The sequence below is a fragment of the Perna viridis genome, chromosome 11 (assembly GCF_037379345.1).
Source record: "Perna viridis isolate PV_CMFRI_1.1 ecotype Kerala chromosome 11, ASM3737934v1, whole genome shotgun sequence".
NCBI classification, from domain to species: domain Eukaryota; kingdom Metazoa; phylum Mollusca; class Bivalvia; order Mytilida; family Mytilidae; genus Perna; species Perna viridis.
The window spans coordinates 19,181,528-19,205,284 of NC_142455.1; the positions used below are offsets into that span (position 1 = coordinate 19,181,528).

Sequence of the window (23,757 nt, forward strand, 5' to 3'; positions counted from 1 at the left end):
GTGTTCTCTAAATCTTAAAGGAGAAGGACTCTGAGCTTCAGTAATTATACCCCATGCAACGAAGTTTGACCGTCAGTCCATCAGTCCATCTTCAGTTTTTTCCGGAATTTTTTGAAACACTTGCAGATATTGACATGAATTTTTGGGTTTTTAGTTCACCAAGATAAGTTTAAGGTCAGGTTCACAATTCGATAATTTTTACCGAAATTACGGGCCTTGTACTTATCAAAATTCATAGAAATAACCGTTTTCCTGACATTTTTTTTCTAAACACTTGCAGATATTGACTTGATTTTGTGGTTTATAAGTTCACCAAGATAAGCTACAGGTTAAGTTCACATTTCGATGATCTTACCGAAATTACGGGCCTTGTTATAATAGTTTTAAGAACTTTTTTTCTAAACGCTTGCAGATTATGACACGATTTGTGGTATATAAGTTCTCCATGAAAAGTTACAGGTCCAGTGTACATTTTGTTCCGCTCGATGATTACTTTAGATTGATTAAAACTTAAATTAATCAAATTCTTGAGTTTGAAACTACCATTTTTGTGTCATTTGATCTTTGAGTCAAATGTCAAGGTCAAAAGTCATCCTATCTTGAACATTACACTCTACCTTAATGTGATTTACTCACATACCACATATCAGATATCCAGGTAAAAAGACAAAAACTTTATATATGGCCGAGACAAAGTTTTGTATGGTATTTTGCCAAAACTTTTATGTTATTTGTCCTTGGGGTCAGAGGTCAACGTCAAAGGTCACCTACCTAAAACATTACTCTCTGCCTTGGTGTGATATACTTCAATGCCAATGATCAGATATCTAAGTAAAAAGACCAAAAGGTTATGGCACAGACAAAATTATGTATCGTATTTTGCCAAAATTTGTATGTTATTTGACCTTGAAGTTAAAGGTCAAGGTCAAAGGTCACCCACTCTGGTACGCGACACTCTGCCCTGAGAGGATATACCAACATACCAAATATTAGAAGTCTAGGTCAAAAGACAAAAAAAAATTATGGTCTGGACAAATTCTGTATGAAAAGCATTAAGAAGAAGAAAAGTCTTTATTGGGGGAGAGGGGTGATTTCGGGTCAAGATGGGCAAAAAACAAAGATAGGCTACATATTTTTATTTTTTATTTTTTTAGTGTGGAGGTCCTGCTACACATCCATGCATACAATTGTGTAATATCTTTTTCCTCTTTTTAGCAAAACGGGTCTTAACATAGCATATTTCAATTTGTCAAAAAATAAGAATTTTCGCTGTTATGGTAACCAGAACCAATCAGATTGTTTTGTACTTTATTGTAAATTGTTTTACTTAAGACATATTTCAGTAATATAATTATGTAGTTTGACAAATTTCCAACATTAGATATAAAAAAACCATTCAAACTGTAATATTTTTTGTGTTTTAGACCCAACATTGGTAGTTGCGAAGTCGCAAAGGAGTGGTTGTTGCTATGGTAACGGTGGAGATATTTTTCTTTTTTTTTAATTCTTGTTTTTCCATTCAATCCAACATATTGCAAATCAATTTGGTTAAAATGTCTGACATCGATAAATCGCCCACTGCATGATTCTTAACTATAGCATGTATATAGACAGAACATTCTGACATCCTCTTCATATAACATGTATTTTCACTTATTCCAAATTTTTCAGTTCACTATTAAAATGGTACACTAAAATTAATAGATATTTACTTTGAAAATGAAATTAATGACAACTTCCAGCACAAGATGCCAGAAAAAATGAAAAATACTCGTAAGTCCAAGAATATCTTCAATTGTTTATTACGTAATAATAATCCTAACTTGTTGATAGCATTGACCTTATCAGAGAGATCATTGAAACCAATAATATTCTCAATCATCTTTTATTTTATTTTGGACTGGGTAGTTTAGAGAGAAAAAAAATAATAATGCCGGGCAACCCATGCAATTTCTTATTATGCTGCAATTATTTTTACTCAGTTTTTTGTTGGAAAATTTCGTAAGGCACCGACAATTTTAATAGCGAAGGGGTCTTTCATACTTTTGAAAGGAAAACAAATGTCCCAAATTGTGGAGAAAAAGATGTTTTATACTTAATCATTGAAAAAATAAAAATATTAATTTCAGTTGCTGCTGAAATATGAATAAAAACCTTTTGCTCGCACAAAAACAATTTCATATCCTCCCAGACACCGAACCCCCTTTTAAGAGTAAAACGTTTTGAGCAAAAAATAGCCTGTAAAACCCACCGCCTTTTTCGAACACTCCCATTTTCAACTCTCTCGTAAATTCGAATTGATACTCATATTTTAAGTTCGACCTGAAAAAACAAATATTTGAAAAAATCGTTTCGTTTAAAAATAAAGTTTTTTCATTTTAAAGTTCGTTTCGCAAAAATGTTCATTCTGTACTTAATGTAAAATGACCTCACATCCGGGTTTCGGCCATATTGCGATGCTAAAGTTGTGAAAATAAGAAAGAAAGACCCTTTTTTCGTCAAATATGGGAACGAAGCTTCCCCAACATGCCTCTTGAAGCGCACTATAGCATATATTGAAAAAGAAAAAAAAACACTCTACCCCGCTCATTGTCTACATTAGCGTATTTAGGATACTGAGAGTGGGTGTGTATATACTATATTCAAACTCCTGCGGCTAACTTCTTCAGTTCTCAAGTTTCAGAGGAAAGAAAACCTATGAGAAAGACATGAGTAGCTCCACGGGTAGAAGAAGGTCGGCTTTGACCCAACAGTTCTCTGCTGAGGACCAGGCATTAAATCAGATTTCGAAAGAAGTAAGTTTCCCACAAATAATGAATGAGCTATCCTTTAAAATTTCCTCGCATGTATAGATCAAGATATATGACTTTTCTTTTGTCATCTAAAGTGTTATCAAATCAGTCAGGTGCAACCTTAAACCTTCCAGAAATTACTGTCAGTGTTAGAACTTGGATTTGTAGTTGTGGCGATGTTTCACATGTGCACTATCGTCAACCAAAATTTTAATTTCTCCACTCTTTGCAGTGGAGTTACTCATCAGTCTCATGTCCTTCACTGTAACTACCAAACTAAAAACTACGGCAAGAATTGACCCATTTCATTGCCTTTCAAGATTTTTTTTTCTGTCCATAACTGAAAAAATGTTATTACACTGATAGAACCATTAAATAAATATACCTTGGTATAAAGACTAGAGTAGTAGACTACAGACAATTTTTAAAATGGTGATGCCACTCTTAAAGGAAAAGACCATGTAATTTTGCAAGTCATAAATATCAAAACTTATCTGTTAAATGTTCATGAAAATTAAAACTAAATAATTTCCTTTTCTTAAGTAATTACACGTAATCATGATTTATTATTAGGGAATTTGAATTTCCCGCGCACATGGACGCCACCTTAATCGGTTTAACTGTGACATCACGAAGTCGGTTTGTGAAAAGAAAGTAATTAGGTCAATGATCACGAAGCAGGCCTTTCATTAAGAGGTGATACCAGATACTTTTACCCTTCTAAGCTACTGAAAAGTACCTCCTGAATTTTAAAAATTTCATATATGTTTATACAAAAAAATGATGAAAAGTACCTCCTACAAAACCAAAGGTACCTGCATTGCAAAATATTAATGAAACCCCTGATGAAGTCCGAAGAAAGTGCAAATTTTGGACTTTTCCCCTATAATTTCAACCCAAAATATGCAGAGGAGATTGAGGCACTACGTATAAGCAGTAGTCAGACAACATTGACGATCAATGCGATTGCAGCCAGAAGACTATAGTCGGCGTCACATAAATAGCATACTGTTAAAATTTGAATAAAAATATTTTCTACGACTTTATTGACACCTACCATCGTTTAAATTGTCTTAAATGACTTGCTCATTCGTTTAGCCAAACGGCTTCTCCCTAAACATTGAATCGTTAAATTCCGGTCAGATTTTAATTCTAGGTGCCAATATTTACATTGTAAAAAGTCGGCCATGTTTACAGTGATTGGGTTGCTAGGAGATGTTGTTTACGTTAAAATGGTTTGTCCAAAAACCGAAGAACCCAGAATGCACTTCGGCATTATTTCGGATATCTCGGATTTATTTTACGCGAACAACGTACAATACCGAGAAGTTGATCAAGCAGACGATTGTCACCGGAGTTCGACGGGAACTTACGAACTTCGTTTGTAAACAAATCGTCCCGTAAAAACCAACTTGGCGGATATTAGTATGGGATTTTCCCGTAAGGATCTGTTACGCATGATTTAAGCTAATAAGCGACTTGTTTTTGAGAAGCTGTTTGGTTAAACGAATGAGCAAGTCATTTAAGACAATTTAAACGACGGTTGGTGTCAATAAAGTCGTAGAAAATATTTTTATTCAAATTTTAACAGTATGTTATTTATGTGACGCTGAGTATAGTATGTCTGAGGAAAATCTAATGGCTACTTCCAAAGGAAGTTCATGTTGTCGGTCAAAAAACTCTTTGAATATTTCTTTTTTTATCATTTGTGTAATCGGAAGCTAGACAAGACAGCACGTTTCAATGATTAGATAAACATGATCGTAGAAATATTTACGGAATATTCTTTGTTTACATATTGATGATCGTCCTTCAGATAGGATTGATTGATTGATTATTGAGGTTTAATGCCGAGCAGCAATATTTCAGCTATATTCAGACGATGAACATGAAATTGATGATAAAATGAACATGAAATGATGATGATGATGACGAAATGAAAAACAGAGGTGGGACAAAAAGATAATAGGGTTGACAAATTTTGATTGCCACCAGAAAAAGGGAGGGATGGGTAGGGTCGGGCAATTTAACCTCCTGTGGCGGAGCGCATAGGTTTCTACTCCCATCAAATACCACAGCTTTTTAAGGGTTCTTTAATGTGCGAGGAATGTGGCATCTTTCCCAACAGTGCACCACTACGGTTTGCGGTCAGTATTCTTCGTATTATAGCCTGATAACCCCAGCATGTAACACACCAGGGGTACCCCATTCCACCATCTGAGACGCACAACCTAGTTGGTCTGTGGGCAGAGCAGCCTAGCCCCCGGCTAGGGTTCTAAGTATTATTTAGTTGCCTTTTATGACAAGCTTAGCACTGCTGCGGGCCTATTCTTATGACACCCGAACTTGCATGGGGCCCCTTCAGATAGGAGAATTCTGCAAGATTGCTATCTGCATATACATGTATTTCAAAGATTTCAAATTTTGCATTGCCATGAGCATTTTACAATACAGTAGTTACCCGACTGACCCTAAGCCATTTTATCCGCAAATTAAAAATAAAGAAACAAAAATCAGTAATTTTAGGTTAAAATGAAAGTACTTTTTATCAAACTTTGAAAGTCTTCTCTCCATTTGAGACAACACAATGTTTTCACATTCTACACTGCTTATGGTTGGCCCAGCAGCGTGGCTTCCAAAAATACATGTAGTTATTAATTTTACATACGAAGATGTGAACATATGCATAAAACTACACTCAGAGACTAATGATTTGGTTGGAGTTAAGGTTATCCTGTGCTAAAAATAACAAGATAAAATGTACAGGTACCTTTTTTTGTAAAGAATGTAACCTTAAACAGACCACATAAGATTTAAATACAGCTTCATTAGATATAACTTAGTGCTCACCTTAAGCCTGGAAGCCCGGGGCTAGTAAAAATTAATTTGGGCTAGTGAAATGATACATATATGTACATTTCTTGTTTCGGACTATTTGAATCCTATACAGTCCTCTATTATTCGGCCATGTGAGATATTGCCATTGCTTGGCATCCATGGTCGTTGTTGACAATTTTTAAAACTCTTCTCTTCTGAAACTACTTGACCAATTTGAACCAAACTTAGTATGAATGTTTCTTGGGGTATCCTGCATAGAACCAGGGGCTGCTCTGGCTTCCAAAATTCTGTCACCAGAAAAATCACCAGCTGCCATTTTTTGTCGCCAATTTTCAGAAATTAGAGCCAAGGGTGCCAAAAAAATTATACTTTTAAAAAAAAAAATATGACAGTATTAAGTCCACTGATGAAAAAAAAAACCTCTCCATTCATGACATACATGCACCCAAGATTCACTCTTGATGAATGTACAAAGCCGGTTTTTAGCTCTAGTCTGTCACTTTCATATGCATAAAATAATAAAGTACTACTCCAGAAACAGGAATTTTACTTCTATCAAGGACTTTATATTACTATTCTCATATAGTCCCTGATTTTAAAGTATTTTTTGTCACTTTTGTCCTTAATGGTCTAATTTATCTTACAGTATAATTTGATTTTTTTTTTACATTTTTAACTAACTTCAGGTGCACTGGTAGGGTAAGCGTTCTCTGCTTTTCTAGAAACACACTGAGTTGCTCATAAAAAGTCAAGTTCAGGGTAGACGAAAGAGGAAAGGAAAACTATGACACGTTGAACAAATCAGTTTTCATTGTGCAGATGGATACACCATAACGATCCACCAGTTCATGATGACGACCACAAAACATTTGTAGTGAGGACTTTAATCTTGTACATTTAGCAACATAACCCTGTTCCAGAAGCCTATTTGTTAGAATTCTAGAACGATACAAAAAGTCTGTGTAGTTTCAGCAACTACATGTATGAAATCTCATCACGTTTGTCAGAAAGTTTGGTCAACAGTTTTCCTATACTATTGATTGCTAAGTGTAGGTCAAGATATGAGGCTGACTTCACAGTTTCTGTAGTATCCTTTATCTCAAGTTCTTTGGGGGTAGATGCGATGTATCAAATCCCCTAAATTAGGATTGTTTAAATATAATACGTCATCTATATAGTGGAAAATGAGATTAAAGGATCTAGCTAAACGATATTCTTTTTTTCGGATCAGATCAGCTATAAAGTCAGCCTCAGAAGAGTGAAGGAATTCATGCAATCTTCTCTGATACTGTTGTGATTTTGTCAAGTGCAATAGCATTGTGTTTTACTGTTATAACACCAGACTGAAAAACTCAGTGAGTTTTTTAGGAATAATGAGTTCTGCTAAGGTTTTTGTTGTTGGATGTAGTCATGATGGTCAATATGATATATTGACTCATAAAGTTAGGACGGTGTACGTTTGGCTCCTTTGCCAAAACAGAATAGCACTCTATCAGTTGTGCTAGTGGAGTACTCCTTCAGCTACAATATTAGTTGGTTGAACTTAAGCTTAAAGTGCAGGAGGTTATTGGTCCCATAGACAGTGTTGTGAATTTTGTTGTGGAATCATGCTGAACTCCTTCAAAACAGCTTTTATTCCTTTTTATTTTCAAGCACTCGACTTCTTTTCATTAAAGAGACTATTTAACCTTGTCAGGAATTAACAGTTGAACAAAAACTGTCAGACAGTCAATGTAAAAGTCATTCTGTTGAAATCTTTTATTCAGCAGCTACATGTACCTACTAAAGTACATGTACTTGTGGGGCACTTTCTCAAATTATTGTATGCCTGGTCTGTCTGATTTGTCATTTATTGCATTAAGGCATTTTGGAAGCAAAAAAACATTTCCGATTTTTTTTGTTAATCAAAAAGATAATTATTTAAAAAAAACAAACTTTTAATTGTGTATCTAATCAATTTCAATTAAAGTACATGAAATATTTGTAAGAGAAAAGATTTATGTACATGTGTACATTGTATATGTAGAAGTGTTGAGAACATGAGTGTAATCCAGTCAGTGTTTAGGATCAACCATCTGTGCCTGTTGAAACATTGACTGATGGTTGATGATTGGCTTAAACCAGAGTTTAAGTACAAAAAGTCTAATCTGACATAGTATACATGTAGTACATGTACCCTACATGACCAGGTAAATTTCTCTCGTTTATATTAGTGATTTAGTGTCAATGAAGGAAATTGAAAACCCTTAATTTTATGAGTAACTTGTGAAAAAGTTTGCTAAATTTTGATAGCTTTATTGCAGTTGCGTGCTTATGTACACATAGTGTATACATGTATTTACACCTGTTAACAATATTTTATTTAAAAGTATTTGTCGAAGAAATGGTTTTTCCACTTTAAGATTGTACATGTACATAATTGTACTGCCAATATATTTTGGAAGTCTGTCCATCATTTTACTATGTGACATTTGTCTCGATTTTTAAAATTCAAAATACATGTACATTAATTCAGGTGGGATCCTTTTGTCTTACATGTACTTTTCTTTATCCTTTGGGTGGTCTTGGTTATTTAAATATTCATGTGAAAATGTAAATTAAAAAACTCTTGAAAATGTGGTAATTGTTATTGGTTTGATCTTTAATAACTTCCTGTTTCCTGACTGTTGCAACTTTTGATGAAAATTTTTAGATCTACAATGTATACAAACAAATGTGAGTTCTCTGCTGGTGTATGAAAATTAAGTATACAAAACTGGGAAAGTAAAGCCTTTGATCTAAATTAACTTTGAATAAGTTTAAGAGAAAAAATATTGGTACATGAACCATACCTGTACATGTCATGATAGTTATAAAAGGCTAATATTGGTACAAAAATGTAGATACAGTTATTGACAGTTATACCCTATATGCTAATTATTTAAATCCAGAAAGTGCCAGGCTTACTTCTTTTACTTGATACACATAAAATGTATTAAAGATTTAGTATAATAGCAAAGACCAGATAATTGTGTTCTAATATACATCAGACTGTATTTCATCATTATATTTTGGGAGCCAGAAAGATAATTATAACATTACTAATTGGAGCAACACATGCTACCATGATTTATGTAAGAGATCTGTATGATTACATATATAATGTTTCTAACAGTGTTATACAAGGTCTGTTCCTGTATTGTCGATAGCATCTGCTGTTACAGTTTGATTTGTGATTTAAGCAAAAAATAAAGTCAAAGAAATAAAAAGATAATTCATACTATGCTATATTTATTTCAATAACAAAAAAACAAAAAAAATGTTCCATATAATACATTTAGTATTGGCTTATCTTTATAGATTGTTTTGAAAACTTTTTTTGCATGTGAATGATGTTCATTTTTTTATTATCATTTTGATAAAAACATCCAAACTGCATAAAATTTGTATACCTCAAGGAATGATTGATCTTTTACTGGGCAATAGATTTCATCATATTTTATTACAATAAATCAAACTTGATGATCTAAGAAGAAAATGAAATGCTTTTGAAGGTTTAAATGATTTTCTCCTTTCATTTAAGTAAAAAAAGAAAGAGCAAGACCTATCAATTTGATTTTGTGGTTTGCAGGATTGTCTTAAAGGAGTTTTTTTTTTCTGCCACAGCCCTAATTTTGGTCCTGGTTCAGATCTTACCAACATAAGGTGAAAAGACCAATGAAATACACCATTTTATGTCCCTCAATCAATATTTTGATGTGCATGTACATGTAGGAATCTAACCTCAATATCTGTTCACACACATTGTAAATTTTGTGGAAAATTTACATGATGGTTAGTTATCATATAAAATGTCCAGAGTCTATTTTCAATATTCTCAACACTAAGATTCTTTATGGATGCATCTGTAGAAACCCTATGAAATGTACATGTAGATGTGTATGCTGCACTTTGTACATACTACACTTTTGTTCACTTTGGCCTTGCCTTTTATTTTGACAAATCTGTAGAAAAACTTAATGATACCATAACTTCAGCCTAAATAGTGGTTGAGAACATACCTACAGTCATGTTACAGTTTGTGTAGGTTTCTAGCAATCTAGATTTTTTTTTATATTGATTTGACATGCATTTACTTTCATGTAAGTAGAACCAGGGTCCTGTTTTATAAAACATGTCAAATTGATATTTTCCTCAAATCCTTTCTAATCTCTAAGTTTGACCAATCAGATCACTTAAAATTGAAGATTTGAGGAAAAACACAGGACTTGAGGAAATTCTCAACTTAGATTTTTTTTATGAAACCCAGGCCTGAAGTTACATGTGCATAATGTACTTAAGTGTATAAGTGTTAGAACTAGATTTATTTCATCATAGACCTACAGAAAATTTTCATGAAATTTTCTGTTGAAATTATTTGAAATTACTGGAATTTAGTGTAGGGGTTTATGATTTCTCATAAACAATGTCTATCATTCTACCATTAATTTCAAACACTGAAGTGATATATTTTACAGGGTTTTAGAAGATAAATGTAAGTCATATACTTAAATATTTTAGTACTTTATAATCTGTATTACAGGCAGAAGCCAGACTTGCCGCAAGGAGAGCTGCACGAGCAGAGGCAAGAGAAATTCGTACAAGAGAAATAGAAAGACAACAAAGAGAGGTAATTAGTGTGGAAATGGTGAATAGCCAGGCAGTTTGATACTATTTTTTGTTGTGAATTATTCATAGGAAGTTATTTACAAAAAGAAAGGATTATATGCATGCACGTGAAGAGTGGCTAGTTGATGAGTATGTGTCTGAATTGACTGTTTTTAGCATTATCAAATGTGCATGAATAAATTGTTACATAATACATTTGATGAAAACCAATGGTGAAAAAAAAGATAGATAAAGGTTTAATTACAGGAAACAAAGTGTTGTGTTGGATGTCACTCTCTTGAAATACTTGAAAGGTTTTAATTGCTTCCTATTAGAGGGTATAAATATGTCCTAGCTAATATCTATGTGAAATTTAATAGATCAAATTAATTATGTTTCAGACTAATTTTAGTAAAATTAAGTGATCTAAGTCCTTCAATTTAGAAAAGGGTTACATTGTCTCTTTTAAAATTCATACAGCAGTGACAGTTACAGCTAATATTCGTTTATATATTTGGGGGGGAGGGGGTGTTTTTGGAACCTATTGATACCTATTGGTACACACATTTATGTGTCTGTTTGAGAAGTATACTTGCTCTCCTTTTGCCTGTTTCTTTTGTTGTCGATAGCAATTACCCATTTTCTGTTTTTGTTTAAAGACAAAAAATGTCCTATGGTTATGATAATTTATTTGTTTTTTTTTTTTAAAGATCACAATCAACGTCTTTCTCTCTATCCTATTGCCAAATTATATTCCAAAGAAAAAAAATATTTATTGTCTCATTGATTTTGTTACCCTTTATTGCAGCTGAATATCAGCTCTTGTCCAAAAATATTTTTCCAAAGGGGGAAAAATTCCAAATTGTCAGGTATAATTTTTTGAAAACCAGGTAAAGAAGCCAATGAAATGTTCCTCAAGATGTTTTTTTTTCTGCCCTGTACTTTGTTCACTTCTGGGGAATGTTCATTTCAACACGCCATTACCTAATGAATATTTGGAGTACATCTTTGTCAGTACGGTATCTGTTTTCTGTTCCGGATCGGCTAATGATGCATTACTGTCCCCCATACCATATTTTCCAAATGTGTTGAAAATACGGCAACATTTTCCCAAATGTAAAGGATTGGGGCTGCTTTTAAAAACAAGGAACAAAATCACTGTACAATCCAGGCAAGTGATGAAGAAGTTGACAGACCAATAATTCTTAGTATGAGTCATATTTCCAATATTAGTCAGTGGTGTGTATTATGGTAGTTCATACATGTATTTTTAACTTTTAGGAGTCATCAGTGACACAGTTTCCATTTAAAATGTTGAATGAAAAATATCATTAATATCATACTAAAAGTTTTGTGTTGATGACATTTGTGCATTATTAATGGTTTATAACCAAACTGCTACTGCTTTTTATTTGCGGCTGCTTGTAAATATAGGAAGAAGAAAAACAAAAAGCAGCTCAAGATGCAGATAATAAGGTAAGTTTTTAAGTGAGTGAGAGAATGTTTGTAGGAGAGGAGATTTGAAAATGCATGGCTAGTTTGAAAAACAGGGAAATATATACAGATGATGAAAAATTCAACTCTTTCGCTTATGAAGTTATGTGACATTAAAATAGGCAGGTGACGAAAAGCTCAACTTTATCTTTTTGAGACATTAAGTTTTACTTCCTCTCAGTTTCTTGATATTCATTCTGTTATTGAAGCATATATATGGAGAAAATTGTATTGAATTACTGTGTTTCCTATAATTATTAAAAATACAAAACAGAGGTAAAGTACATGCAACATGTTCTTTCATTCTTCAGAGAACTAGAACTTTGGTAATAACAAACTTCTTGGACAGTATTTTTAATTGAAAAAATGCTAAAACGTCTTATGTTTTAAATAATTTGTTTATAAATGAAGGAAACAGAAGTTCTTGAAAATTCACACTCAAATATATTTTTCTTTTGTAGACTAGAGTTGAATACAACAGAAGAGGAAGTGAGGATTCTACCTCAACCTTGGATGACCTTGACCTCTCAAAGGATGCTAAAGATTTCACTAGAGAACTTAAGGTAAGGGCATGTTGAAGGCATCAACTTAAAAAAACAATTTTGGTGTGTTCACACCATCAAACAATGATAATTCAATTCAGTGTGAATTCTAATCCAGTAATCTGCCAAAAAATGTCCAATGTCACAGCATTGTCGCAATAATTGCTGGATCTACTGTTCAATGATTTGATTCAGTGGAGAAGTTTCCCACAAGAATATATTTACTACTTTTTTTCTACTTAATTTATAGGAAAGACTTATTTATGTTCAGTTTTGTCTTAATTTGAAATATTTCTTAACACATGAAAATGAAAAAAATGAATCTTATATTTAGCATGTTTGTTGAAGATCATACTCTACACTCAGTGATTTGTGTTTCTCTAACACTCAAGTCAGAGTTTTAAATCTGTGTTAGTCGATGAAACACGGTGTCAGTCGGATGTTTTCACGGTGAAATGTGAGTGTTTAACCCATCCAGCTGGGACATTGTATATTCCAGTTGTTAATTTTGTACAGAGAACCACCGACCTTGGCGAAAAATTACCCAGAACGGTGAAGTTAATCTCATTGTTCTTTGCTGACAATATGGACGTTAATACCCGAGCTCCCATGTCACTGATATCCAAAATTCATTTGGGACCCCAGAAAATCACAATAAGGGAGTCCAAAGGACATTTGAAAATTCTTAGTCCAATCACCAACATTGATATACTTGATCTTGTTGATTTGTACAGCTTTAATCCAAGGAGTTGGTACAATAAAACAGCGTTTGAGACAATTAGCATGTGGTATAAAAGATTGACAAATATAAAGTGAAAATCGTAAAAAAAGACATTTATTGTTGATACATACTTCATGACTGTCCTGTATTGAGTAATTATAATTAATTGCAGTCCATGTGATGATCAGACAATGACAAATGATCAGAAACTAAAAGCGTAACCAAACTGATTTTACAAGTCCGTCACTCGAATCAAATTACAAAAATCAATATTTTCAAAGTGTTTTATTTATATTTATAAATAATAATTATCAATTAACAAAAGCAAAATTAAAATTTCAAAAGATTTCATTATTACTTGATTAAAACATGAAGTAATGCATGTTTTTCTACATGATATCTCCCACTCACGGGACGTAGATGTAAATGAAAAAAAACAAAAAACAAAACACATCAACAAATGATAAACATGTACAAAACATAAAAAAAAAAGATGAAGTCTAATTTTTAATGACATGACTAATTTTTCTTATCTTAATTGCTCTGAATTACCTGAGAAACAGAAACACAATATACATCGTATCTTACAATGAATTCCCCATTATGCCTCATTGAATTTTACAACTGTTGCAATATACAAACGGTCGATGTTGGCTATGTGGAATCTGGGTGGTAGACACTCAAAATGTCAGTGTAACACCGAGTTTCACTCAGGTGGGGCTTGAGTGTTAGAGAAACAAATGTCCTAGTGTACAAATGAGTGTAGTGTATGTGTATGTAAATTTTTATATCTTTTCTTGAGAAATAATTGAAATCGCTTTTTTTTTCTGTAGTCTAAGGTTCGAGAGGTGGAAGAGAAGTATAAAAAGGCCATGATGACCAATGCTCAACTAGATAATGAGAAACACTCATTAGTTTATAAAGTAGAATTGTTAAAAGACCAACTAGAGGAACAAGAAGAAACATTTACTGAACTACAGAGACAGTACAAGGACAAATCACGGGTAATTATAGATTCAGTATTGTTTGTTTTCTTTATTATATGGACTTTTTTCATTGGGCTCCTTGTGGTAGGATATGAATATATCATGAACATGAGAGGAGAAAATAAATGATATGTCACATCACTTTTTTGAAGGCAGATGTTATTAGGTACTTTTTACTTGAGTACTTATTTTTGTGACATTTGTAAATTTTTAGTTTTGAAAAAGTAATCAAGGGAACCAAGGTAATAGGGTAATCAAAAGAATGTAATCCAGGGACAAAGACCAGACATGGAAAACAGACATACACAACAAAGAACATAAAGTAACTAAAATCATACATACAATGTAAAAAAAGTAAATGAGCAACTCGGACTCCACTTAAAACTTGGAACATGGACCAGGTGCACAGGTAGGGTAAGCGTCCTCTGCTTTTCTAGAAACACCCGCCGAGTTGCTCATAAAAAGTCAAGTCCGGGGTAGACAAACGAGGGAAGGAATTTATGAATATGACAAAGACTTATCAACTAGAAATTGGTTAATAAAAAGAAGTAATTAACACTGAAGGGTTTCATCTTGATTTTGTTGGTGAAAATGTTATTCAAATTAATTAAGAGCTGTCGGGGATTGTCTCTTTAATGTCTGCCATGTATGGCACTCATGATAGTTTCTCAGATGCTCAAGCTCTCAAATTAGTTATCCCACCAATATTTATATATATATTTTTTTTCAGGAATTAGAAAACCAGAAAAGGTCTTACTCTGATTTAAATTCAGAATATTTAGGTGTAAAGGCACAGCTGGAACTAAGAGATAAATTAGTCAAGGTACCAGTATATACTTATGGATTATTATATTTCATTTTCCTTATTAGCCTTTGTATCAACAAGAGACTTCCATGTAAAACCCAAGAGCTCTGCTCAAGGGCTGATATGGGTTAAAGGTTGATGCAAGGGATAATAAGGATCAGTGCATTATCATAATGTTTGTATCACAAATTTGAATCATTACTAAAAAAAAGTCTAGATGACTGTTTCAAGTCATTTTTGAATGTAATTTCTTCATTTATAAACAAATTATTTGATTAACAACAATTAACCCTGGTTATATAAAGATATGAGTGCACAGACTACTGTGAAAGTACTATTGTTCGTGGGGTACCTATTTTTGTGGTTTTTGTGGGTAGCCCAACTAACTAAATTTGGTTACCAATGAAAAGGATATTTCCATTGATACCTCAATAACACAAATTCAGGAAACTTGTGTTTCATCCCTACTCCACGAAAATTGGTATCCACGAATGAAAGTACTGTCACAGTATTTGAAAAAAGTAAAAGCTTCCTAAATGTCACTAGTAATATAGAATGTCATCCTTAAAGCAGTAATCTTTACAGCCAATCACTAAGGTTCTGGTTTAAATCTGACAGGAAGTGATCTGCAGTGACATCCACAAAGCAGTAATTTTTACAAATTTAACCAGTCACTAAGGTTCTGGTTTAAATCCAACAGGAGGTGGTCTGCTGTACGAATACAGAAATTTAAGATATGGGACAAGTTGTCCCAATCCTACTAAGACCTTGGATAACGCCCAACATAAGATAGGTGATCTATCTATTGTTAAGGCCTCTCGGGCTGTCCTCTGGCATGTTACACCTGCCTTAAATTACTCATTTATTAGCTGTAGCTTATTGATATTATACGATTTATAAATCTGATTTGTAGGAAAGCGGTTTTGCGCTGATAACAAGTGAAGAAGGAGAATTTACGTTAGAAAAATGTCCAACATTGAATGGGACTATCACATCAACAACAGGAAGTCTACTGATATCAAATGAAACAGCAGAAATCTTAGATAGAATAGAGGGTTCATTAGGTAAGTAATGATATACTTTAAAAAGGTGTAAATGGATTTCGTGACCAAATTTCATGTACTCAAAAACACAATTAAGAGACATTTTAAATCAATTTAGAGATTGTTTAGATAACGGTAATCAAAGTATTATATTTCTTGTTTATTCAGTGTTATTTCATATGACATTTGTATGTTACATAACCAAATCTCATTAAAAAAATATTTGGGATATTCTGTTTCAAATTATTGACAAATATATATTGCCATCAAGAAGTTTACGATATGTTTATTTGAAACTTCAGTCTAGTAATGATAATTTTATTCGGTAAGTTTTTAATTCTTAATTAAGGAAAATTTGTTTGTTCATGGATTACACAACTTGTATATTTTGTTAACTATTTGACCAATTTTCTTAAATTATCGATGAAATCTTCATAAAAGGCAAACAATTATTTGTCATTAAATTTCCAGTATAAGATTACTGTCAGTTACTGCTTTTAAAGGAGACCAAAATTGTCTGGTTGTAAGTGACACTGAGAAAACCAAACACCTGTCTAAAGTGAACACAACCTTGAGCTGCTTGGTGTGAATAGGTTTCATTGTATAAATTTTTGTTATTTGATGAAGCCCATTTTTATTAGTTCCTCAACAACAATATAACTTCCAAAGTATCAAATTATATACTCTAATTATGCTAAAATTGTTGATGCTTTATCCTTTCAGATGACAAAATAAAAAAATTAGCTGAAGAAATTTCCAATTTAAAGAAAGATGTAAGTAGTTCTGCTATTTATGAAGTATTGTATATGGAGTTTATAATTTATATTCTTGTCTTCTTAAAGAAGATTGAATGAAATAATTTCATTTAAATGATTCACTTATTGGCTTCTTCCAAATAATTTTTGTAGTTATCTTTGGACTGTTGTTTATATTTTTTTAGTCAGTCTTCTGAGTTTGAATGATTTCAGATGAAAATAAAAAAAAGGAATGACAAAAAAATTAGCTTAACATGCTGCTCCAAATTTAACAAAACCACAAAAGCATGACTACTGTTATATTCTATGCTCCCTTTTGTCTTTCAGCTTCAAACAGCTCAAGATGAGTTGGATGAAGAGAAATCGAAACGACATAAAAACCGTGACATACCTGAGGTTAATGGACCAGAAATGCAACTGTATGAAATACAGAGTAAGTCCAGATCAATGATAAAGTTTTATTATATGGTTTTGATAGATGTGTAGAAGTCTGATCGTTTTATTCACCCCCTGCCATTGTGGCAACCTGGTTAGTAGATAACTGTTTATTTGAAGATACAGAGTGCCCATCACAGATCATGCTTGCTAATTGAGTTGCAAAATGGCAAGCTTTAGTGGAGCTAGGGAACAGACAAGATTTATATAAAAGAAAACCAATACTGAAATATTTCTATGTAAACTTATATTTTGTTGCATATGTTGTAGGTATTTTACAGTCTATTTCAATGTTTGTTTGAATATATCCTTTTGGCATTAAACATCACGAAGATACTAGTGCATCAATAGGAAACAAAGTTGTAAACAAATAAAAACAAAAATAAAATTGAGAATGTAATAAAAAAAATCATGTAGGCACACTCAAGCAAAAAACTGACAACAATAGTTCATTAGTGTGAGAGTCCTCCATTATCAATTATTTCTGTACATTGTTTTTATTGTAACAGGAGAGGCCAGTAAACAAATTCACGAGTATAAACTGAAATTGCAGAAAGCTGAACAAGATATAACCAACTTAGATGGAACTGTAAGTTAAATACCTCTGAAAATGTTGTTGTGGTTTGGGTGTTGATTTTTGTGGTATTGAAATAATGGACGAGGAATTGGGATGTTTTACTAAATGGAAACAATAGATGAAAAATTATCTCAATCTTTATTGATATCTTCAACATCATACAATTTATTCACAACAAAATGATACCCTCATATAGAAGCACTTTCACAATAATAAAATTTAATGTATGACACCTTCAATTTGACAGGCAAAAATTGTATATTAATACTTGATATTAAATTATATAGTTCCAAGTATTCATGATTGTAAAAATTAGATTTTCTACTGATTATGAAGGCACCTAGATCTCTTGACCAAATTTAATTAAAAAGAAAAAGCAGACAGATTTTGTTGATTTATTCATCTTATGTTATAGGTAAATAGGCTTGAGTCACAAGTAAAGCGCTATAAGACAGAAGCCGAAGATTATGAAAAAATGGAAGATGAACTAAAAACTGAAAGACGGAAACTTCAAAGAGAGGTAATTAGGATATGAATAGAAAAAAAATCAACAGATTAGAGTGAATTGTTTTGTTGAATGGAAACATCTGCTTTCTGAAGGAATGAGAATACTGGGTTAATATCAGTATTGTAACAACTTTAAGTATGTTGTTATTATCAGATTATTACCAGAAAAAATAATACACTTTGGAAGCAATTTCAATTTATTAATGGAAATGTGAAGTTAGAAATCAGGGAAGTGTTTTATCTTTCTTAACACTACAGAATAATGGTTAAATGTGGGTAGAGAGTAAGTTTACAAGAACTCAATAATTATATGGTTATTTTATTTCTGTTTAACATTCAGAGCACATTTCTTAAAGTAGACTTATGAAATAAAATGTTGTCAGTATTTTTTGTGATATGTGTATGCCAAATTTATTAGGTTGCATTGTATATTTGCTGCAATAGCTTTGACAGTATATGAATAAGCAGGTTTAGGAATTTGTTTTTCTACAGGATATGAGGGATATTAATATCCTTGACCATCCAGTTACGTAACTCACACTGATATTTAACAGATTTGTTTTAAATGTCTTATTTGCTTCTTTATAACACTGTATTTATCTTTTTTTTTTTCAGCTGAGAGAATGCCAAAATCGTATAGAAGAATTAACAAATTCAAATAGACATTTACAGAACAGACTAGATAGGAAAATAGCTGCAAGAAGTGCTCTAGTGAACCAGTGATACTTATTATTCCAAATTATCCAATCAGAATTGCTGTTCCTCCAGGAATCATCCAATAGAGACTGTTCACATACAGTTTGTGATGTCACACCTGGAAGAGTCCAAGTTGTTCAGTAATTTTCTCAAGCTGGCCCACAGGTTTTATAGGGATGCTAAAGCTTTTAAAGCCGTGTATAGTATATTCAGTTTTATAAACTTTTTATTATTTTTTCTCCTGTGATCTAGTTTTCATGTCTCATTGTGAATTTTATAAATTTACATAACCTACAGTAGTGCTCCCTACAAATATATATATATGTATATATAGGGAAATCAATCCAACATTTAGTCTCCACCTTTTTTCTTTTTGATTATTTATGGATGGTTTAAGGTGGTAGACCTAAGGTAAGGGACACATCTCTTACAAATCATTGGAACGTTTGTATTCAGCATTTTACATAAATCTCGTGTAAGCATCAAAGTAACATGAATTTATTTCATTCTGTTTTAAATGAAAGCTTGAAAGGCTTTGGTGAAAACATGATACAAAACATATCACTGATTTCATGAGTTATTTCCCTTACCCTAGGTCTACCTCCTTGAAGCGGTAGTAAAATATTTGGGCAGTTTAAGATCTTTTTCTTAGCTATATACAAACATAAATGTAGTAAATTCTTGATGTAAGAATTCTGCCAAACCTTGCCAATTGGAAGGTTTACAAAAGAAAGGACTTTTCAAGCTGTGAAGGATTCAGACCTGATTTTTCTTTCGCTTTGAAGCGACATTCCGCTTATTCAAATCCAGATTTTCCAACTAAGATTCTTTTTTTTTACCATATATTTATTTCTGATATTGCCTATTTCTGCTTTGTTGATTTTGTAAAATCAGGTCTGAGGATCGTTACATACACATAGTAATGTTCAGAATGGTTTCTTATTTTGTTTCCGATATCTTAATTAAGGAAAGGTTCATTTTGAGGCTATTTAAGATTAATATTATATAGAAAATCATTTTACTAAATGGCCTTATGTTATATAACATATCATTTTTTGATATTGTAGAACTCATGCTCAAAGGGATGGTTTTTGTGATAGTTATATACTGCTTATTAACCAAAGATTGTAGTCTTTGACATTTTATGAATTAATTTTATTGGTTATTTAAGAGGTTTGGACTTATATGTATTTAAACAATAGGACAATAATATAGAGAGGATTTAATTTTTGATCCCTATTCAATTCCTTATAATAAATAAATTAAGTATGAAGTGTAGAGCTGAGAATATTTACTACTTTAATGTAGGTCTGAAAAATGCTGTACAAAGAAACTATAACAATATCCAATTTTTTAGTGGAAAAAAAGAAAATCTGAATTCTTTTCATTGTCATGCCTGTATCTGGTTTTGAAATTAGTAAGATCAGCTTTTTGGCATTTGCCAGTAATGTATTTTGCCATGCAGAACGAACCTCATGCTTTTTCAATCCTGCAATAAAACAAAAATGTCTGCTCCTCACAAAAATTCACAAGCAGCCTTACTATATTTATATGACATTCTTTTCAAAAACAAGATAAAGTTATATTTGTTAATTTGTGTTACATTGTTTACAAATTAGTAAATCTCATAATTATACATTTTCATGCTTGTTTTCTTTCCTATTTGTCTAAAGCATGCATAGTCTTTCAAACCAAAATTGAGATCAAAAATTGTTTCCTACAAAATGTTGTCTCAATTTTCTTATAAATCAACTTATTATGACAGAAATTATGTGTGTTGTTTGTATTACCAGTACTGAAGGTTCTGCATTGTTGTTAAAGGAGTGATAAGAACATTCCATGTATGAATTTGATAGTCATTTTCTGAGCAGTTTTTATGTATTGAAGGGCTGGTGTAAATTTTTATTTAGTACGACCAACGTTTCTAAGATCACTAACAACAAAGGGACATAACTGAGGTCTTTGTCTTTCTATTTGGGGTGTACATTCGTGATTCAATTTATTTGGGCTTACTGTTGTGTTTTTAAACATATAAATTGTTACATATGTCATAAATAATGAATAATGATATCAGAAGTTAGATAACAAAAGGATAAATGTATAGATAGAATTTAGACTTGTGTACTCAAAGCTTTTATAGTAAATATTTGAATAAAAGCATTGTTATATTCTGTATTAGACATCAGAGTAGCAATATAAGATGAGTTTAGTGAAATAGTCCCTTTTGAATGTCAGTTTTTGAGGTAGAATTAAATGGAATGAAAAAGAGACTTATTGACGTATATTGGAATATACATAGGTGTAAATTTGTATTTTTTAATTTATGTACAGTTCCCTTAAGCTTAGCTTTGAATAAAAGGGCCTCATTGGATTGTTAACTGTTTGTAAGATAGAAATGCTGCGTTTTTTTTCTTTTTTATTTTTTACATAAGACACAGAAGAATTATATTTGTAATCATTAAGATGCTGACTTTCAATCATATGGAACAATAATGTATGATAAGGACGATGTTTATTTATTGCATATACTGTGGGTTAACATTTGAATTTAATTTAAATCAATTTGCATTTCACAAAGCAAATAATTGAAGAAGTGTACTGCTTTTGTGTCTGTCCTACACGTAGAAATAGTTTTGAAAGAAAAGTGTCGAAAAAACTGTGAATCAAGAAATTTGGTGCAGGCCTTTTTACATAATTCATGTACCTCTAAATGCATGTGATATTTTTCTACTGTGTCATTTCCAGTTATGTAGTGTTTTAAGCTGAGTTGATGTCATAATTTATTATCATTATGAAACATAATATTTTTAATATTGATTTTTGGTGCTACATCAGTGTTTTTCATAATGTTTGTTTGTGAGTATTGATTTTTCCCTTTTCTATTTATAGGATGTTAGTGGAATGTGATGAATGAAAGGGCAAAACATATTGCTTGATCAATATCGAGTAATAGTTTATTCCTATATAATGATTCTGTCCTTAAAATGAAGCATAATTTTCCACTCGCATAGTTGCCTATTTAAGAATGAAGGAGTCACAAATATTGTAAGAAATTGATAACATTTTATTTTACACCATAGAGACAATTTTTTCAGAGTGTGTTTTTGGTCATAAAAGAATAGAAATGTAATTGCTTTCTCTTTGACCTCTGAACTTCAGTAATTGGAATGTGGAGTAGACCGGAAATTTGTTTTTTTTTACCATTCATCTTTAAGAGACCAAGGGTAAAATTTTAGATGTTTTTTCTTAAACATTTGAAAAGTGCAGCCTTTAGTAGTATCAAATAAATTTATTTTGTTAAAGGTGTTAATTTTGTTTATGAGTTGAGAAGTGAGTGTTTTAAAGTGTGTTTTGTGATCCAGTTCTATTTCACCTGATTCAAGTTAAATATGATGCTTTGTATTGATTAATGTAATTCATAAAAGTAAGTTAAAATAGAGTGTTAAGACCACTACATACCTCCTCAGAATACAAAGAAATCCTTTTAGTCATGTGTTCTGCAGTACTGCCAGGAAGATTTTGTCTGTACCTTCATTTTGGGTGGCAACTATCTTGTTTTATGAATTATTTCTGGAAAAATGAGGCAAAAGTTTATTGGTGTAAGATTTTCATGTATCTATGATTTCATATATGGACTCAGGTGTGATACATGTATTTCATACCCCTCCATATCATTTCTTAGTGTTGTTACAAGCTCAGATTTTAGCAATGTTTAATGTTTGGTGCATAATTCTGAGATGTGTTAATTAAGGAGGTAGACCTAGGGTAAAGGACACTACTCTAAATCATTGGAATTTTTGTATTAAGTATTTTACATCAATTTCATGTAAGCATCAAAGTAACTTGAACTGATTTCATTCTGTTTCAAATGAAAGCTTGAAAGCTTTGGTGAAATTTAATATGATGCAAACATATTACTGATTTCAAAAGTTAAATTCCGTACCGTAGGTCTAGCTTCTTAAGTATTTCAATATATGCGATACCTTAGAATAGGTATCCAGTTTGCTGTTTTTGATTCATGTGTGCTTTACTGTTTTCACATTTTTTTGTTCATGATGGACTTTATTATGCTAGGTTATAACATTAAGGTATAAAGGCGTTTTTTATAACTGCAGTATTAAAACAGTAATTTTTCAGAGATAATGTTAGAACTTACTATGAAGAGACTCAATTTATTTTTGTGAAGTTCAAATAGTTTTTGACAGCATTCATTTTATGGGGGATTGTAAAAGCACATTTCAGCACATTAGTGTGTATAGAATTTCTATTTTTCTACTCAGCTTACAGTTATGAATTATGATGAATCCTGAGGAAAGACACTAAAATTAACATCCATATAAACAAGTCTACTAAGGTTATATTTAAGTCTCGCTTTTGATTTTTACTGCTTTAACTTTAGCAATACTTGACCTACTGGAAAGCAACAATGGTTTTACATTGTGTTCCAATATTAATATCACAGTAATCATGATTTGCCCATTGTTTGATCATGCCTTCACATTAATCATGGTTACCCTATGACTAATGATATGTAATCACCATAATCATAGAACAAAGGAATGTATGAACCTGAAGTCTTGTGCTCATTGCTACTGTAGGCGATGGAATATGTTATGAATGCAGACATGCAATGCATTAAGATAAAATAAAAAAAAAATATTTATCAAAGTTGTTGTTTAGCCTGTAATGCCTGATCTAAAACTTAAAAACTTACTTTACTAGTATTTTTTAACCCTTTCTCCTTATTGTCTTAATAACGATTTTGAAACTTTCAAATTTCATTTCCAACATGCTCAGAATTTGTGATTTCAATTTTACATACAGGTATTGAGTTTTACAATCTGTGATAAGTGTTTATGACTTTTTATATTTCAGAATAAAAAAAAGATTCAAATTTCGCCTAATACAAAAAAATCAACTTCCAGTGTGAAAGGACAATA

The 23,757-nt window shown here is 31.9% G+C and overlaps 1 protein-coding gene across 1 annotated transcript; it reads left to right on the forward strand.

Annotated features, from left to right (window-relative positions):
• Positions 1–2,417: 2,417 nt before the first annotated feature.
• Positions 2,418–23,485, forward strand: LOC148603235 (leucine-rich repeat flightless-interacting protein 2-like). Its single transcript, XM_088551834.1, has 12 exons — positions 2,418–2,795; positions 10,192–10,278; positions 11,691–11,732; positions 12,212–12,313; positions 13,847–14,017; positions 14,730–14,822; positions 15,718–15,868; positions 16,571–16,620; positions 16,930–17,035; positions 17,547–17,626; positions 18,030–18,134; positions 18,737–23,485. The coding sequence occupies exons 1-12, from the start codon at positions 2,709–2,711 to the stop codon at positions 18,842–18,844; spliced, it is 1,182 nt and encodes a 393-aa protein (XP_088407960.1). The 5' UTR covers positions 2,418–2,708; the 3' UTR covers positions 18,845–23,485.
• The last annotated feature ends 272 nt before the right edge of the window (positions 23,486–23,757 follow it).

What these genes read in the sequence shown, in the direction of transcription:
- LOC148603235 (XM_088551834.1), top strand. Translation starts at nt 2,709, where the DNA reads ATGAGTAGCTCCACGGGTAGAAGAAGGTCGGCTTTGACCCAACAGTTC. An exon ending in CTCAAGATGCAGATAATAAG is followed by an intron (nt 11,733 to 12,211) that starts GTAAGTTTTTAA and finishes TTTCTTTTGTAG; the next exon opens with ACTAGAGTTGAATACAACAG. An exon ending in TAAGAGATAAATTAGTCAAG is followed by an intron (nt 14,823 to 15,717) that starts GTACCAGTATAT and finishes TCTGATTTGTAG; the next exon opens with GAAAGCGGTTTTGCGCTGAT.